Below are 19,849 nucleotides of genomic sequence, written 5' to 3' on the forward strand. Positions count from 1 at the left end.
ACCTAAAACTATTAAATTAATAAAGATAACCAGCAATTTTTTTGGTTATGTTTCCACAGAACATTGGAGCATCACTGCTTGCTGATGCACTTTGAAAATGGGCTCCGACGGGGACTTTGGGGCTTGTGGGACTTGTGGGGACTTTCGGAATTTGGATTTTGCATCTCCAACGGCATCAGCAATTAGGCCAGATCCCCGCAGGGCCGTGAGTGATGGGCCAGGGCGGCGGAATGGAGTTCCATCAATCAGCAAAAATGCCACAAAATACACTCGGCCACACGGCCATCGCTGTGGTTTCGTGCAATTCATTTGCTGTCCTCGAAGTGGCAATTGATTTATCCTGTTTCCAAACAGGACTAAGCTGGGCCAGCTTCCCTTTCCATACTGTTATTAATGGAACTCCAGTCCAGAGTCCTGTCTGACTGGCTGACTGACTGACTGACTGGCAGGACAACAGGAGGATGTCCGGAGGAAAATGGAAGGGAAATTTATGCCCGACTCATTAGCTGAAAATGGCAAGGATTTGCTTTCCGGTTGGGTGTCCTTGGCTCATTCTGATCCTGAGAAAGCAGTCAATCAATTAGCTTCGAGAGTTCATAGTTCAAAGCCTCAACCACCGACCAATCGACCAACCGACCAAAAACATGCAAATACTTTCGTGTTTATTATTCGACTTAATTTCCATTTATTTTTACATTCAAAAAACACTGAGATTTTTCCATTTATGAGTATAATTATTTCGTAGAATTGCAATTGCCAAGTTCGTTGAGGTGAATTCAAGCATTAAATCGAAAGTTTCTCCCCTGTTCCTGCATTGTAGATTCAAATCTTTAAATTAAAACACTTTTCAATCCGAGTACTTTGCCTCTATCTGCCACTACTTAAAATTGGATTTCTGGTCTGCGAGTGACTTTAAATTAAATTCAATTCGATATTCCCATATTCCTTCAAGACATCCTATTTATTTATTTATTTTATGTGTTGTTGCAAGAGAATGTCCTGAATATGTATGGACTTCCCGGCTACCCTGTAAGTTGCTGAACTTCAAATGCTTTGGATTCCATGAAACCTTCCTTTACTCTTTTGTGTTCTTATTTGAGTTTTTTTGGGATTATTATTACTTTAATTTTACGGGAATAAGCAGTGTCAGGCTGTCTATTATATTTTAAATTTATTTCAAAGTCCTTAAGCTTAGACGCTCAAGATTCAATTTAAAAAACTAAATAAAATGGAAACTGCTGGATATTTCAATCAGTTCTGTGCTTTGAAGAGATTAAGTTTTATTTATTCACTCTCCTAAAATCAATTTTATTTGTGATTTGCTTTGTTGACTCAGAACTATGGCATTTAATTATTGAATTAGATTTTTGCGACACTATCATGTTATTTTTAAGAAATTAAATTATTAATTCAAATGCTTCAATGCTCTTCTGTAAAAGATTTCAAAACAAAATCCATTTCATCTGAGCCAGACTATAGCTTAAATATAGATTTATTTCAGAGACCGACACTGCTCTTGCGATTTGTGGGTTTCGCTAATTATTCCCATTTTTGTGGGCAATGCTCCTAAGCAACAGACGCGCGGACACACAGATTAAAAAACACTAAAGAGTAACAAGAGTATGTTTTTTTAAGTGTCTAATTTGGGCCCCCTTTAGCTCCGCCCCCTGCCCCTGCTCCGAACCACAACCATGTCCACACACACACATTCAGAACGTGGGGCAGAATCGTTGACAACCACAGTTTCCGTTTCCGAATGCAGTTACATTGCATTCCATCATCACATATTGCTGAAAGGACGAAGCCTGCAGGACGAGGCACCTACAGCGACTCCGTCTCCATCTCCGCCCTGCGCTTGCGGCTCCTGTTCCGGCTCCTCCGGCTTAGGCTCCGGCTGAGACCCGTCCGGCTGGCTCAAAGCCGCGGGCTCTCCAGGATCGTGTGGCTGGACATGGCGGAGTTGGCCAGGGCAATCGAATTGCCGGCCACCGAGAGGTTCGTCTCGTTCTTGGAGCGACGCCGCCAGAAGCAGCATGGGGCGCACAGTCGCTCGCAGATGTTCATGCCCCGGAAGGTGTCGACGAAGGCCCGCCGGAAGCTGGCGTTCATGAAGCAGTAGGTGATGGGGTTGCAGCAGGACGAGGAGTAGGCCAGCAGCTGCAGGAAGCTGATGGCCGTGTAGCCCACGTACTCGTACACCACCGGCCCGAACAGCATCGTCATCGTGTTGATCACGTACAGGGGCGTCCAGCAGATGAAGAACTCCAGGACGAGGACGAACAGCATCTTCACCACTCGCTTCTTGCTCTCCAGGCTCTTGCTTTCGTTCGAGCGACGCGGCACAATGCTGCAAGTTATCCAAGGTAAGTTAATTTTAATTATTTGCAACTTGACTAGTTACTAATTAAATTTAAAACTAATTAATTTGAAACTAGATACTCACCTCCTAAGTCCCACCTCTGTGATCCTGAGGCTGGGCTGGGACACGGACTTGCGCCGGGACTCGTTGTCGCTGGCATAGCCCTGTACCTGGTGGCGCATCCTTTGGCTGCGACTGCAGCAGTCTCCAGGTCCTCCGCCTCCAACTGATCCTCCCCCACCGCCCGATGATCCACTGCCACTGATCTGCTGCTGCTGCTGTTGCTGTTGGTGCTGCTGCTGCTGCCTCAAGGACTTGACGGAGGCACTCCGCATGCAGTAGAGATGCCTTCGACCTTCGCAAGGACCTCCGGTGAGTAAGCGCCGCTTGCTGCCGCCATGGGAATAGCTGCTGTCCGCTGAAAGAGGGAGTGGCGAGAGTTAATTTTTGTGTGAAGATGTGATATTTTTGTTTAATTTGAAGCCAAATGAGGTTGTAGCAACTCAAGTATCTTTAGTACACTCCCTCCCTGTGCCCTTCCCAGTGAGCTGGCAAACTGAAATAATCATTTGTCTGTCTCAACGGCCCAGTCCCCAGTCCCCAGTCCCCAGTCCCCAGTCCCCAGGGCCAGACCCATAGATTCGTGTCTAAAAACTTGATTGATATGTCCGTTGCATGCGCCTAATGATCCGTAATAAGCTTAATCAACACGCAACCCAAGTCGCAGAAGCGCTGGATTATCTGGAAATTGTTTTTACTTTCAGTCAGAAGCTCCGGAGATGCTGCTGCTGCTCCTTCCTCCACTACTTCTCTGGCTGCTCCTAGTGGTCCCGTTCACTGGACCCCTCGGCTTCTGGAAGAACCTGGGCATTCAAGGGCCTGTGGGATGGCCCTTCTTTGGCAATATGATGCAGTTCGCCCTGGGAAAGAAGTCGTACGGGGAGGTCTACGAGGGCATCTACAAGTGAGTCTAGACTACAAATACACTCCATGTTGCACAACTTTCTTTTTCTAGGGAGTATCCCCATCTGAAATATGTGGGCTTCTACCGACTTTTCAACGAGCCCGCTCTCCTCATTCGCGATCAGGACCTCATACGCCAGATTTTAGTGGGAAATCACTTCGCCAACTGCTCCGATAACGCCGTCTATGTCGATCCCAGCCGGGATACCCTGGCCAGCTGCAATCCCTTCATTGCCTGCGGGGACAAGTGGCGCTTGTACCGCTCGGATCTAGTGCCGCTCTTCACTCCCAGTCGTCTACGACAGATCGTGGTGGCAGTAAATGATTCCTGCCAGAAGTTGCGCCTTTTTCTTCAGAATCGGTCGCAGTTCGAAGCCAAGGAGTTGGCGACCCGCTACACCCTCCAGGTGGTGGCGTCGGGCGTTTTCGGCCTGGATTCCAAGTGTTTGGAAAGCGGAGAGGCTTCGGCCAGGAATCCCTGGCTGCACTGGCTGCTACCACTTTTTCAGCCAAGTTCCTGGAGTCTGGTGGAAACTATGGCACTACTACATTCCCCACTACTTGGAAAGGTTCTGAACTATCGGTGGGTATCGGGCCAGCTTAAATGTCATTAGAGCCTGCAGTGTTGTTGTTTCTCCCTCAGGTATGTCCCCTTGAGCCTGCAGAACTGGCTACAGGACTTGGTGCTGGCCAGCAGCGACGGCGCAAGCCTACTCCATTGGCTCAAAGAGGGAAAAAGGACATTGCCTCAAAGCGAACTGACCGGGCATGCCACCACCTTGCTGCTGGAGGGATACGAGACCTCAGCTATGCTTTTAGCCTTTGCCCTGTACGAGTTGGCCTGCCACGAGGATATTCAGGATGACTTGCTGCGCGAGTTGGACGAAAGCGGAGGGGCGGGGCTGATGGGTGAACTTCGATACACGGAGGCCGTACTTTTGGAAACACTGCGCCTCCATCCGGCCATGCAGGCTCTACAGAAGCGGTGCACCAAGTCCTTTGAGCTGCCGGCTCAGATGAAGGACCAAGGGCATTGCCGCCCATTGGAGGTTAGAGAGGGAACTGTGCTGATTATACCCGTTCGGGCCATACACTTGTAAGTATAATTGGAAGCATTTGAGTAGATTTGCCAACACTTTCCAGCCAACAACATCTGCAGCGATCCGGAGTTGTATCCTGCCCCCCACCAGTTTCAGCCCCAACGCTTTCTGGCCCAGTCCGCCCAATCGATGGGATGCAGGTTCCTGGGCTTCGGAGCCGGTTCCCGGATGTGCCCTGGCATGCGATTGGGCCTGCTGCAGACCAAGGCCGCCGTCGCCACTTTGCTGAAGGATCAGCGCGTTATCCTGGCGGATGAGACTCAAAGGAAACTGGAAATATCCCCACTGACGTTCCTCACTTCCGCGAAAAAGGGAGTCTGGCTGCGTTTGGTGAACAGAACGGGAAAGTGCTAACCAACGGGAGAGTCCCTAATGTCTGGCCTGGCAGATTCTGATACGAGCTATGACGGAAATTATGGGCTTCTAATTATATTACTGCTTTTTGCCTATGCAAATTCCCCACCAAGGACATCCTCCCCGCTACCCGCCACCCGCCACCCGCTCCCCGACTGGCTCACCAATTTAATATGGGATGTTGGGCGGCAAACGGGGCGAAAAGTTTAAAAATTTAATCAAATTTATTGTCACACAACCACGTGCCAGCAAGTCTAGTAGAGTATGTGGAAATGACATCCGCACATCCGCATCCACATCCTCCTCCGCATCCGCACATCCGCATTCCTGGTGGCAGGATAACGGCCTTTAACGAGCGCTTAAATGCTTGTCCCGTGCATAATTTACGGCTCTTGAATTGACCTTTTTTGCGGAAGACCATGGAAGGCCATGGGCCAAATAATGGGTCAGACCTTCCACACTGAAACAAAACTTTCTATTTTAGATGTACATTTTTTAATAAATATTCCCTATTATTAAATTCTACCAAGTCTATAGACTTTCTCCCAAAGTGTTTAAAAACATTAAACAGAAGTGGTAAGTGCTAAAGTCTTAAGAAATTTATGAACTTATCTCTTCTTAATTTCTTAAAGTGCGGTTTTCGTTTCCAACAGGAAATGAATCACTGAAGGACCTTCGTGGAGTGTCCTGTCCATTGCAATGATAATTTCCAGTTCGGACCAAAAGTGTCGGGGCCTATGAAAATGCAAATGTTTCCATTTTTCAACCTGAAGTGTCGCCTTTAAGGCTATTTTGAGAACCCTTTAATGCAAATGAGACGGCAGGACTCCCAACACCCACGTCCTTGGGTTAATTGCACGGGTGGTAGCTGGTCGGGATTCCCGAATCCAAGATGAAAGAGTTTAAAATTTAAAAAGCGAGGGAAGCAATAGCAGAGAGACACAGACTGGGGTGATTTCCATGGGGACTCCCCCAGGAGGCCTCCAAGGACTCGGCTTGCATTGGCGAAACACGTCACGTTGGCTGCCCCGGCTCTCATATAAAAATTCGATTGTACATCTGAATAACTGAATATATTGCGTACTTTAAGCCAGAATTAGAGGAATTGATTCGCAGGGACTTCGGCGAAGCCATAATCTCCGGATTATTCACTCCGTGAACGAAAAGCCCGGCCATTCTAGCCACAGGGACTGCTCGGCAAAAGTCCTCGATGCGAATGCAAATGAAAGTGAAAGCGCTGCCAGGATATTGCCCTTTGGCACCTCCCCCACCCCGGCCCGCGGCCGCCCCTCCTTCTTCTTCTCAGTTGCGGCTTGTGGGGCACATCCCCGTAAGCCCCACCGACTCCCAGCCCCTCCGTCGGATCCACTTCCGCGATTTCAGCGGAGTGCTTCGTGCGTGGCAAGCTGGGGACTCTGCAAATTGTCTGTGACGTAAATAGTGGCTGATACCCTTCCACAGGGTATCGTTAGTTGTCTGAACAGTTCTTCTCTGAACAGTTTTAAGCCAAAGCTTAATAATAATTTGTATTTTTAAAGAGGGGGCTTCAGATCGCTTATAATAAAGCTAAATATTTTTCTATACAGAATAATTTTCTAAAAAAAAGTTTTCTAGGGGTTAAAGGATACCAGGCCGCTCCTGCGGAAGGACTCACTGTGCCATTGAACTAATCTCGAACGGTGTCCCCCGAGAAGTGGCAACTTATAAAGCCCCACTAGTGTGGGGCACCACCCACAGTCCCCCCAGGAAGGCCCCAAAAGGCCCTCTCCCTGCCCCCCAGAAACCCTTTTTTTCTGGTGTGTGGCTGTGAAGCATTGGGCTGCAAAAATGTCAAAATCCTTCGGCAAGGAACACCTCTCACCGTAGTAGTACTGCTGCGGATTGTGCTGCTCCAGGGACTGCTGGAAATGGCTGCCGTTGGAGCGCCTCTGGCTGGCGGTTATGGGCGTGGATGCTGGGCCGGCGATGGGCGCGGCAGGCAAGGGGGCGGGACCGTGGGCAGGGGCGGATGTCTCTGGGCCACTGCTGCCAAAATTCATGGCCCTTTCGTTGCGCATGCTGACGTACAGGGTCCGGGTTATGAACAGATAGGTGAAGCTCAGGGCCAGGAGTGGTAGCACCAGCAGGGCCAGGTCCAGGAAGAGGTTGTAGGCCCGCTCGTAGTTCAGGCTGTCGGCGGGCCACTGCTCCCGGCATTTTCGAAGACCTGCAAAAAGGACAACAGTTATAATCCAGTTCAGTTACAGTTTTGGTCTGTTAAGCCCATTTCGTCTTAGCTTTTTATTCGAGATCTCTTCGTGATCAGGGATGCCACCTGCAGCCATCTTTGACGACTTATTGGGAAGCTAAAATGCCATTTCCCCCTTTGGCTAAGTTCTCTGGGTTGATCTCAGGTGTGTTCAATAAAAGAGGAGTCGGGAACTCACCTGGTCGACTGGTCGGCATCAGCTGGCTAAAAGCCGCAATCGGAGTCATGCAGAGCAGGCTGCCCAGCCAGATGATGGCTATAATCTTGTTGGCGTGGTTGATGGTCTGCCACGTCCGGGACCTCAACGGATGGCAGATGGCGTAGTAGCGTTCGCAGGATATGGCCACCAAGGTCCAGGAGGACACGGCCACCGAGGCAGCTGCGGATTATAAAAATCGCATAACAAATGTAAGTCAATTTCCACGAGCAATTAACAAGAATTATTAATCTGCATTAGGTTGAAACTTTTATGATTCGAATTCCGAATATTAATGGCTTTCTTGTTAGCATTTAGCCAGTTCTGGCCAATTTCCATTTCCATTTCCGACAACACTCCCCTCCCGCCGTTAACTTTTATTCAAAGGCCTCATCGGCAATTGTTACGCCGCACCAGGAATAATTAAAACGTTAATGTCCTTGTCTCGGTTGGGCAGTGATAGCGGCTGGGGGTCCGAGTGCTTAACTCAGACTTTCGAAAACCCAGAAACCTCTAAGCCCCAGACCCCAGACCCCAGACCCCAGACCCCAGGCTCCCAACTTTGAGCCCACAAGCCAAAACCCCTAAAGCTCAAACTGGCCAAGTTTTCAAGTGGACTATTAGAGCAGAAATAGCACTGGAAATGCCGATTCAAACCTAATCCTTTACTGGCATCAGAATCGCAATAAAAACCAACACTCGCAAAATATGTGCACTTGAAAAGGATGGTAGCACTTCTGGAAATGTTTCAAAATTCAAAGGACTATGGATTATTCTGGGCAGTAGATCTAGAAATTCTACAGTCTAGGCTCTACGTTGATTCTATGGTAGTTAACAATATATAGGAATCAATTTTAAACAGATCGTATAATATGTTTTAGAGATATACTTTGACCTTTTAGTGAAGTGAAACCCCACCAATCATATGACAGATTAGCGAATAATCTTTTCGCTAAGTGTATTTAAAGCACATGTAACTTTTCAACTGAATGCTGGCGGTTTCCTTGTGTGGTGAGATGATGAAACGGGCAAAGCTCATTAACAAAATTAAATTTAGCTTCGTCCTTTGTCGCTGTGCCCATGCCGGCTCCCGTTGGCCATTCCCGTTCCTATATCCCAATTCATGTTTCCCGATCCTGCGAAAACAGCCTCCCACACGCATCCTTTTTTCGGTTGTTGTTGGCGTTGCCGTTGTTTGTGTTTTTGTTTTTATTTTGTGGCGGGAAAAAACAGCAAACACAAAAGGCGAGAATAACTCGAAAACGGGTAAAACGGACCACGGACCACGGTTCAGTGATTCCGAGTCCGCAACAAAAATGTAAATTTTATGGAAATGCTGAAAATAGAAGTCCCCCTGAGTCCACCGGACCAGGAAGAGGACATCGGGGCCGGGCGGCAGGGCGGCCGACAATGAAAATGAATGAAAAGCAAATATACTCACTAGCAACCGCATGGAAAATGGCGGGGGACGTAAATAGATTCGTTGATTGAACGGCAACAAATAGACATATTGATTGCAGGAAATCAAGGACCTCTGATTCCCTCTGCTGAGTCCTACTGGCTCCTGCCGTTAATCATGCCCAGGCCTACACTTTGGACCTCAATAGTGCATTCCCCAGAAAGCGAAGGCCCAGAAAGCGAATCCTTAAGCCAGAAACTAGCATTCCGAGGGAATAGTATATTCTGCACGTGTTCGAATGACAAAACTTCAAATGATTTTTTCATGCAGAAGAATCCAAGTGGGCGTCGGTGTGTGGTCACAGGATTGCAAATTGCCGGCTTTTCAAACGGAAAATCTAACATCCTGGTGGGGCCTTTGTTAGCTTGGCAAGGACTATTAAGGAGCACGGTCCAGCACCTTTGACATTTTGTGGATTGCAATTAAAATGCCACATGTGTATGAACACGAGCCAGTCGTGGCTCGACTTTCGCCCACAAACTCTCAAATTATTTCCAACAAAACCGAAAAACGGAAAAAGTGAGCCTGACTTTTGGCCAGGTCAGTGTCGAATTCTCTAGCTTCTGGCCTTGTTCCCATAAATGAAATTTCATATACACACATACTTCCTTTTGTTTTTTTGCCTCGTCCTGCTAATTGTAGTTTCCGACTTGCTTTTTCGATCTTTTTCATCTCGAATTTTGAATGTTCCTCAAGCCCCAAAAGTTTCCCAGCCACTGCGAAATTATGGCCACTGTAAGCCCGGACTTTGCAACTTTGGGACACCAGTGCTTTTCCGGGCAATTGCAGGACCCTCTCCCCCGTATAAATAACAAACTGCTGAGTGCAGCCAAGCCAAGTGCAGGTGAAGTCGCTTCCTGACCAGCTATTACCAGTACACTGCAAAAAATATCCATTTTCAGGAGCACCAGATCTATAGATCTCAGTTGAAGATCCATAAAAATATATATCCGGCTTCCAGCTTACTTAACTGAGCTTTCAAAGTCATGCATCTAAATCTAAATAGTAATAATGTATAATCAGAGTATGCAATATATATATTCCCCAAACTGGACATGATTTTCTTTCCGTTATGACAACAAGAGCCACTAAAAGGCTGCCGTTCGGTCCTAATTTACTGGAAACCAAGTTCCAAAACCCCAAAGTTGACTGGCAATTAAAAATCCAAACTCTAAGCTGCACCGGCTTCGCATCAATCTTGGCCGGTAGGAGTTAGGACTCTAATTTGCCTGAGGGCAGGTGGGATTTCGGTAACACCATATTCTACAGGATACAGCCTCGTTGCGGATGGCCATGTGCAATTTGGAGTAAATATCCAACAAATCCGGCCAACTGCACCGCAGTACGTGTTATTGCAGGTACACTTTCCTGTTTACTTTGCATTTATTCACTTTTTTGGGTAAGGCTTATTAAACATAAAGTATTTCGTAGTTTTCCGAAAGGAGATTTAAATGGTTTTCATTACGCAGAGTAAATATTTGACCGGCCCGGGAACGAGTACGGTTAGTGTTTATTTTTGGGGCGGCTGCGGAAATACATCCAGGGCTGGCTGCCCACTGTCATTGGAAAAATTAAATGTTAAATGGCAATATTAAACAGCAATTTCAGGTGAAATAGGAGGATATGTGGGTAGAAGACCTATGTGTTTGTATGAACACTTTGTTCATAAAACTATATCTTCAATAATTTCTATTCGAAAGCATAGTTTTGTAGCCTAAAAATGTAAAATGATTCAAAAGCTTTTTCTGAATATGAATATGAAACTTATTCCCAATGAAATAATATGAATTTAAGTGAAAAACATTTCCAAAAACACAGATATTTTTGCAAAATAAATAACCAATGTACCCTCCAATATACACTCTATTAAAATCCATAGATTTGCGTAAATATTTAATGTAATTTATATGGGAGAGTGGCTTCATAAATTATTGTTATCCAATTGGAAATTGCTTAAAGCTGGGCAATGCAAATCGCTCTTGCCACGCACATGCCGAATTTTCCATTTTAAAATCAAAATCCAGCCCAGAAGCCCAAAAAACCCAAAAACTCAAACCCAAATTCCAAATCCAATCCAATCCTGGGTTGCCCTCTGGTCGTTGTTTTTGATTTGGCGCTCCATTCAATGACAATAAGTCCATTGCCACGCCCCCTGTATGCTCCTGCCGCCCCTGTCATCATCATTTCCAGTTACATAACTCGCAGCCATAACGGAAAGTGGATTTTTATGGACTCTACTCGGCCCGAAAGGAGATTTGTGTGTCCATGTCCGTGCGTGTCCTGGCGGGGGAGTGTGAGTGTGTGGGTGTGTGTTGTTGGCCATCAGGATATGCCATCTGTCCCGGCCGGTTTCTCCAATAAAAATAATTCTAAATTTCGACACAACAATAAAAAATGGCTGGTTTTTGTTGGGAAAAGTTTTTTTTTCGCCTGTCGACGCACGCAAGATTGAAAACGGAAAAGTATCTTTTTTATTTATTTATTTATTTTTGTTATTGTGGTTGTTGTTGTTCTATATCTAAAGATAAGACAGTACCCTGCAAAAATATGTCACACATAAATTGGGTTTTGTCACCTTAATCAATGAGTCTTAGGATTAGGATTAGGATTTGAATAAAATCCAGGTTATGAGGCAGAAATTTGAAAAGCACTGCTTGGACTTTAACAATTTTAAAGTTATACTGCCTTCAGGAGTAAAGAAAAGTAACTCTAAAGATCACAAGACAGATTTTTAATAAATTATCTTCATTTTTATTATCTCTGCCTTGCATAGCATTCTTATTAGTTTCTGATTAGTTAGTCTGATTAGTTTTACGATTAAATTTGGAAGAAAATATAATACATAATAGCTTTATTCGAAGGTATCTGCTGTTCGGTTTCTTCAAGAGTATTTACATTTCCTTTGATGCGATTCCTGCGCTTGCCAAATTGTGAAATTATATAAAAAATTGAGTTTGATTGTTTTCTTTTGTTTTGTTCCTGGTATTGATACGGAAAGTTATGGCAGGATCCGCACCATCGCAGCCAGGACATGGCGCCCGCAGGGGAATGGAGTGATGGACAGACTGCTGTGTAAGCTTTTGTGCTTTTGTGTGTCCTTATTTGCTCGGCTGTCCTTGTTTTTTGTTTTTAGGGGTGGGACATAAAAGAGCCATAAACTGCAAGCGAGAGCGACAACAAATTAATGTATCCTATTCGCGAAGAGATTGGCAGAATTGGCAAAAGGGGTTTAAATTTTAATTAAAAAATTCGTCAAATCGGAAGAGCCAGAAGCGCACACAACAATCTGTTGCATACGCCAGGGCGCCAAAGGAGAGTGGTCCCAGGGACCTCCCAGGGCAAGTACTTCATTTGCAATGCAGCCCTTCGAGGTTGGAAAAATAAAAATCTGGGAATCGTAGTGGCAGTAACAGGTGCCAGTTATTGTCCTGTTGACCTGTTTATGTCGCTCCGTTTATTGTTTTTTTGTTTGCCCGAAGGACAACCAAACTTGTTCCACTGTTGGGCTAAGGACTAACGCAGCAGTGGACGAAGGGACTGGAGGACTCGAGGATTAAGGCTATCAAGCGAGCTGAGCCTTTCAAGTAGCTGTCCAAAGTTGACGTGAAACTCTTGAGCTGATATTTACCCGTAAAATTGAATATCGGCCAAGTCCCCTGGTTGCCAAGTCCCATTCAATTGCAATAATGTTGCTCTTGGTCTCGCCAGTGTCCTTGTCTCGAACTATAAACAAGCTTTTGTATTACTCGACCTCTTAGCTCCCTTAACACGCCATCGTAATACGAGTAGTTGCTATGACACTGCCGTCGGATTACTTCAATACGAAACTTAGTTTTCATACTTATTTATGTTTTTTCCATATACAATTTTCTTCTAGACTAATAGTATGTTTTCTATGGGGTTTGCATTTTTTTGCCAAATGCTTGAAGATAGCATCTAACTGATTCTGGCAGGAACCTGCTTATATACCATATTTTTCAAAATTCCGATATTCAACGGCTACTCTACTAAAGCTTTGCAACACTAGGGGATCGTTAATGAATCCTTGTTCCAATTTACAACACTGTTTTAAGTTTAAATAATGAGTAAGCTTTTCAACACTAGTTTTAGTAACAATATGGTTTTTTAAAATAAGTAAGCTTTCATTCTACTTCAGTTACTGAAGGAGAGTGCAAAAAGAGTATACAAATTGCGCCCTAATGGAAAACTTTCGTAAACTTTCTTGATATAATTTTTTATACTTCTTCTTTTTTTACTTGATGGGTAATAAAGTTTGAAATGATGTCCGCGGCAATCTTAGCTCCTTGCTCTGGCGATAAATTACAAAAGTAAATTGGTTCCGCGAGAGGTCCTGTAGGTTCTGAAGGTCCTGCCGGCCGTGCAACCCATTTGCTGCACACACACAAGCCATGTTAATTTCGCATTAGGTCCTTGTGACAAGAGTCCTTGTGATTGGTTGGCAGTAGGTAGGTACCTTCTGGACCCGGCCACTGGGAAATCCTCGAAAAGGAGCTGAAAAATCACTCCTCATTTGTATTCCCTTTGTGGCAGGAGGCGCCTCCAAGACATTAATTCGGCTCAGAAGGATATTTCATTGTGGTGGCGCTTCGAAAAGGACGCTCTGATCCCACGCACATGGTAGAGCCTCATTTTCGAGGCTGACATTTTTAATTATCGGGCTTTAAATACTCAAGGCCCAGAGTATTAATGGATCCGTTTAATGGAGAACCGCAGGCAGTTCACGCGTTTGTTATTAGGAACACATTTCCATTATTTGAAGTATGCAAATTTCAGGGCGAACAGGATATACGCAGGACGAATAAAGCAGGGTTTTTTTCTGCAGGTTACAAGTACTCGGGCTATTAATTTGGCAGCTTTTTTTAAGCCAGATTGCGGCAAATATTTAAATAATTGAAAATCAATAGCTGTGTCAATGTTGTATCCTGTTTCTGTAGCTTGTATCCTGTGGCGCTGGGGTGTCAGTGTCAGAGAGCTTTGTGCCACAAATTGCCATTATAATTTCCATAAAAAAGTGAAAACAGTGATGATGACGACAATTGACCAAAATTCATGAATTCATTGAAATCAACTTGAACTTTGATTGAGTTTCAGGCGAGGCGCGGCTGAGTGAGGGGATCGGGCGTGGGAGTTGCCAAAGGAGCACTTTTCCCACCACCGACAAACTTTCCAGTTTTTGCCCAGTTAACTCGGTCATTAAAACGAAGGCAAAACAACATCTCAAGTTCTGCGAAATATTCAGTTTCCCGAGCCCTCCTCCAACCACTCGAGCATGATGATGGTTTCTTTAGAAAAGCTCCTGCCTTTCACCATTTTTACGTTTTCACATTTTATTTTATTTGTATTTGAGTTGTTTTTTCTTTCTCTTTTTCTGTTTTTTTTTCCTCATTTTTTATACTTAAGCCATTTGGGCTTAATGCCACAATTAAGTTGGCCCCGTTTGCACAAGAGTGTGTGCATAATTTTACTCATTACTGTTGCCCCGGGAACTGCTTGAAAATGTTGCAAGAATTGCATTCTGCATTTCGCATTTTGCGGCCATCTTGGAATCAAGGAGAGGGAGGCGGACTTAGTGGCAACTCCTGCTGCGACTCCTGGCTCGGTCCTTGCCTAATTAATGACTGCTTCGTCTTTGCCTTGATTTCTGTTGCCAAGGAAGGACCGGGCCAAGTCGCCAAAGACTCCAAAGGATACAAAATAACGACAGAGACAGAGCCGCAGATGGATACGGAGATGGAGAAACAAAAGCAAGAAAACCAACGCTGGAAAAATTCAATTAATCATTAATTTGCCGAGCTGTCAGCGCCTTGGCAAGGACCTGGCCGAGGCCCAGCGGGGGGCGACGGGACCCTGGAGCTCCTAGCTTCGGGTCAGACTAGTTCAAGGCTTTTTTCGGGGCAACAAGTGCACAGTCTACCTATGCAAGTCAGGGTCAGTCCAAACCACAGTGGATACAATGGACAGACAGGACACGCAGGGCATGGATTTGCATAGTAATTGCAATTAACTGAAAAAAAACATTCCCATCAGAAATATGCCATCAAAACGAATCTATTTGGCCATCCATTTGGAACCAATGCCCTCGAAGTAATCTCCCAGCATCAACTTGGCAATTTACATAATCGATTCGATGCTATTTTAGAAATAGTACACTGAGCTTAAAGGGGGCTTATAGGAGGAAGGACATACATATAGGGTAAATACTAGAAATCAAAGCCGTAATCTTCTAGTTGAACCATGTCCTTGGAGCAAGATGATTGACAGTTTTCGGCCATTTAGTTTGGCATACAAATTAAAAAAATTCTTCTGTTTAAATGTAGAAACTCATGCCTGATCCTCTTTATTTTGCCTCTTTACTAGTCTTCTAGTTGTTGAGATTTACTTTACAGAGGCAGAAGAGTGATAACTTTATTAAATTCTTAAGCCCACTCGAGCATATTGTGTGGTCAGTGGCTAGGCCAAGTCCTTTGGAGTCCTGAGACCATTAATCATCGGTGCATAACAAATTGTCATTTTTGTATTTATTAAATTGAATTTCTGTGTGTGTGTGTGTGTGTGGACTGGACTGGAGTGGACTGGAGATGCAGGTCGAAGAAAAAGCCACAAATGCATAATTACAACGATAAATCAGTGGGTGTGGCCGGCCATCCAGATATCCTGGAATGGAAGAACCTGGCAGGAGGTGGACTGCACCTCGACTCGATGATGGCCATAAATTGGTGCGACAGCTTGGCCAGCGCCCAGCGTTGACATTTACAGATTTACGAGAAGCGAGGCCGAAGACGAGGACGAGGACGAGGACGAAAGGAGCAACAGTTCCAACGGGATGCGAGTGGATGCGTGGGAGTCTAGGCTTGTCGAGGGATCCGAGTGTTTGCTCAACAAATTGGCGTGCGTGTGTGCTGCCCAAAGGAAAGGACTCGCAGCTCAAGTTGTTTGCCCCGCCATTGTTATTATGTTGTTAATAAGTTAGAGACGACTCCGAAAAAGATGAATGCGCAAGGACGAAGGCTCTGGCGTGGGTGGCTCTGTCAACTTGCAGCAAGACAAGCAGCATTACCAACACTAGCAGAGGAAACGGAAGCGAGTCCTCCAGGGAGGAGGGCTGTAGGATGGCAGCTGGCGGCTGGCGGAGGGACGGATGCAGGACACAAAGGATGCAGAGGCGTTAACGTTTGCGGACGAGGAGACGGAGGAGGAGACACAAGAGTGCCCGGAGGAGCATACGTTGTGTCATGAATTTTGCAATTCCCCGAGACATCGTGCCAAGTGCATTTGAAAATTGGCCAAGGATAAGCCGTAGGATAATTAGAATGTGCTTTGACACACCCACACACACACAAACACACTGATTAAATAAGCAAATTAATACCACTGTCCTCGCTGACGAGCATTTCTGACAGGTGTCAGAGCCACACCATCAAAGTCCTCTTCAAGGGCATCTCGAGACTCACATTTTCGATTACCAGCCTTATCTAAGGACATGAATTAATGTGGGGCGAGCGTGCGTCAAATACTTTTAAACACCAGACAGAGGAAATGGTTTCCTTGGGGGAGAGGAATATTTAATCTTTTGAACCCTTGAACGAGTCCTTTCTCGAGTCCCCGCCAGATAGGATAGAAAGTGCCGCTAGTGCGAGCTCTTGTTGGGGCGGGAAATATGATTTAGGCCATAAATAAGCGCGGAAATTGTGCGTTAAATCGATTGAAGACACACCACTTGCCTCGAGTGGCAAGTGCACAATCAAAATACTAAGTATGGTCATCTGCAAGTTATGGCCGGAACATGTCCTGCCATCCTGGAAACTTTATGTTATCTCCCACAGCTGCTATTAAAGGGAGATGATGCGAAGGGATAGTCCGGGCATTTGTCACTTTATGAAAATCAATTTATGAAACCCCATTTTGTAATGAGCTCTAAGACATGAAGGAAATTAAGTTTTTGGCTGATACTCTTACTTTTTTATACATTATGCCATATCCAGTCCTTCTCCAGAACAGGAGAACTTACTGACCGAGTACCGAGATCAGTCAAGTCTAGCTAACTAACACCCAACAAAAACTCCCATATAGCCTTGAATTTTATATTTGTTTGAAAGAAAAAGCTCTCTACACTCTATGGACTTCACATTCCACGATTCTACTGGGATTTAAATGCGACCAACTGTCGGAGGGCCTCACATACACGTAGTTGCACTGCCACTTTGCGGCTCGGGCTCTCCTTTTTAGAAAGGGTGACCATTTCTGTCGGAGCGGTTAAGTGGCCTTCACAGAGGACATTATAGAAACGACGCCTACTACTAGACATCTACTCCGAGCACTGGGATGTGGGGATTGGCGAGGACTTGCCCTTCCTATCGGGTGGTACGTATGAGCTCGAGGAATTACAAGCGGATGGGGGTGTGGGTGCCGATGACGATAACGATGACGATGACGATGCTGATGGGGATGCGGTTGTGGTTGCAGTTGCTGGTGCGGAGGACGACCTGGCTGCTCCGGATTCCGGGGTAGTTGATCGGTTGGGACGGAGCGGCTGTTGCTGCGGATGCTGCCGGCGACGGCGACGAAAGTACTGCCGCGACACCACTTGGACCGAATCCAGAAACCGATCCATGCAGTTGCCCAAACAGTCCCGTTCCTCGGATCGCAGCTCACGGCCCGGAACACCGACACATTTACTGAAGCAGCGCCGAGTCATCTTCTGGAGGAGCTCCTGGATGTTGGCCAAGACGATTTGCTGCCGGACACGCTCCAGGTCCAAGTTGGGAGCCATTTGAGGGATGTGTGGTGGTGTGATGGTGTTTGGGGGGATGGTTGGAAAGTCGAGATTGGGGTTGGGTGAAAGTTTTATTTTTTTGTCTATTTATATCGGTGGGATGGTTGGATGGATGGACGACCAGGACTCGGACTCGGACTCGGGCTCAAGTCTGGTCTCGGCCCGAATGACTGAATGACTGAGGGACTATACTGGTTGGAGCTTGAATAACCTTTTAATTTATACACGGGCCTGACGTGAATGTACAGACCTACCTGGGAGCTGAGTTAAATGTTGAGTCTACAACTAAGTCTGATCCCCAAGGTCCGACTTACCCTGGGCGAACTGGATGAGCTTGCAGAGGACCTCGCCGAAGATGAAGTGCCGGAGCAGCGTGCCCACCAGGGTCACAGGCATGCAGAAGACGCCCAGCAGGATGTCCGAGATGGCCAGGTTGAGGAGGAAGACGTTGGTGATGGTGCGCATGCGACGGTTCTGGACCAGGGTGAGCACCACCAGCAGATTGCCCACGACGGCGCAGAGCAGGATGGCCGAGTAGCAGGGCACCACCCAGATGGGCACGTCGGCACTGACCCTCGGCCGGCCCGGACTCGTCTTCACGGTAGTCACCTCCAGCTTCGGCTCTAGGTCCACCTTCACGTCCATCTCGAGGCCCACGTCCACCTCCAGGCCGGTGTAGTTGAGCAGATCGTCGCCGAGGATCGAGGTGGTGTTGTCGCTGAGCCGCAGGATGGCATCCGCGCTGACCAGCGGAGCCAGTGCCAGGAGCACCCGGCGCAGGATTGAGTCAAAGGCGCCTATTGTGAGGCCGTTTCTGGGGCGTCGTGATCTGGGGTTATTTTGGGGCCAGCCACTCGCGGCACTTCGTCGAGCACGCAACAATAAAAAAAAATGGAAATGCGGGTCAAGTCGATGTCGGAGGAGCACGGAGGAGGCCACGTTCCGCGTTGTGTGTCGCGCCTCGCAGTCCAAGCGAAGCACTGACACTCGTCGGCGACTTGCCGCCTCCAGTGGCAACATGGCAACATGCCGATGCCGCCCACCGGCGGCAGGATGCCCGAAACTCACCACACGGCTGCCTGCGCGGCTGGCAACATGCTGCCGAAGGACTTGTTGCTGGGGAAAGTGGATAATATTCGAATAGCCTCTATAAAAACGAAAGCTGCAGCTAATGGAATCACATAATCATAATTGTTTTCAGAATTGGCCCGGCACAGGGCAGGATTTTGCTCAGACTGATGTGCTTTATTATTCCAAGCTAGTTTGCTAATGGAACCAATAGCTCATGTAAAAAAAGATTATTTTCAAACATTTTTTATTGAAAATTGAGAGCTCAAATTGCTGCTATTAAAACACATGCAACGGCTTAAAAAATAATCCGCAATTAGAGCTCGAACAGGACTATTTAAAAAGCAGTCAAGCTGAAGCGCATACAATGCAGTGTGTTCGCAAAAAAATAACAAAGCCATGACACTGCGTATTAGTGATTAACGATCCGACCCTTTCCCAATCAGCGTGGCACTGGGAAACAGAAAATAAAAGTTAAATACCACTCATCTCGACTTCTCTACATCTGAAGGAACCATTTAGAGACCCCCATGAAGTCTTTTGACTTTAAATTTAATTTAATTTTAAAAATTAATCAAAAGGACTAAAATAAGTAGCCTAGGCTTTAATGGCTAGAATGGTATATTGCCCATTCGACAGGCCAATAAATCCACATCCTTAAAGTCAGCCAGCCTGGCAGCGAAGATCGGGAGAAAATCCATCAGGATCCGCTCCTGCCTTTGTGTAGCATACATTTCGGGGCTGACGAGATGATTAAGCCCTGCAATGTTTGGCAATCAGTGGCGCCAACAGTCGCTGGCTAAATAATTTGCATGTTTCCCAGGGGGAAGCCACGGCCATAATCAGTGTTTTCCCGGCACTAAGGATAAAGGACGAAGGATAAAGGATAAAGGATGTCGGGGAGCAGCGGGCAAGGACCAAGAACCGAAAACAAAGGGAACAAAAGCTGAGAAAGGCCACATTTGTCAACTTAATTAGCGCAGCTCCGTTACCGCCGGATTTCACCTGCTTACACCTTTGGCTCATTATTTAAGGACTCTCTGGTGTTTTGTTTTTGTTTATCCTTTTTTCATTTTTCTGATGCTGTGTTTTTTCGGCGAAGTTTGAAGTTTATAAATCACTCCAGGGAGGCACTCGAGGAGCCATGAAGTGAAACCGGACTCTCAACCGTTTTCGCCGTACTTCTGCGTTTTCTTTTGTGGCCACAACAGGTGGCGTCTCCCCAAATTGACTCCGAGTGGCAAATGAACTGGCTTCCAGAATTCATCCCTGAGGCGAGGCCCGTGATCATTGGTTCAAGTGCCAAAA

At 46.3% G+C, this 19,849-nt stretch overlaps 3 protein-coding genes across 3 annotated transcripts; 1 reads left to right on the forward strand and 2 right to left on the reverse strand.

The window, feature by feature from the left end:
- Nucleotides 1-674: 674 nt before the first annotated feature.
- Nucleotides 675-18,493, reverse strand: LOC6501987 (gastrin/cholecystokinin type B receptor). Its single transcript, XM_032452350.2, has 5 exons — nt 17,788-18,493; nt 7,203-7,403; nt 6,638-6,982; nt 2,444-2,777; nt 675-2,347 (listed from the first exon to the last, which is right to left on the reverse strand). Exons 1-5 carry the CDS (start codon nt 18,491-18,493, stop codon nt 1,915-1,917), a joined length of 2,019 nt encoding a protein of 672 aa, XP_032308241.1. The 3' UTR covers nt 675-1,914.
- On the forward strand, nt 3,131-5,305 carry LOC116655127 (probable cytochrome P450 308a1). Its single transcript, XM_032452373.1, has 4 exons — nt 3,131-3,323; nt 3,375-3,905; nt 3,966-4,418; nt 4,482-5,305. Exons 1-4 carry the CDS (start codon nt 3,139-3,141, stop codon nt 4,774-4,776), a joined length of 1,464 nt encoding a protein of 487 aa, XP_032308264.1. The 5' UTR covers nt 3,131-3,138; the 3' UTR covers nt 4,777-5,305.
- On the reverse strand, nt 16,768-17,706 carry LOC26514940. Its single transcript, XM_014904220.3, has one exon. It carries the CDS (start codon nt 17,468-17,470, stop codon nt 17,006-17,008), a length of 465 nt encoding a protein of 154 aa, XP_014759706.1. The 5' UTR covers nt 17,471-17,706; the 3' UTR covers nt 16,768-17,005.
- Nucleotides 18,494-19,849: the final 1,356 nt, after the last annotated feature.

The sequence above is a fragment of the Drosophila ananassae genome, chromosome XR (genome assembly GCF_017639315.1).
Source record: "Drosophila ananassae strain 14024-0371.13 chromosome XR, ASM1763931v2, whole genome shotgun sequence".
NCBI classification, from domain to species: Eukaryota; Metazoa; Arthropoda; class Insecta; order Diptera; family Drosophilidae; genus Drosophila; species Drosophila ananassae.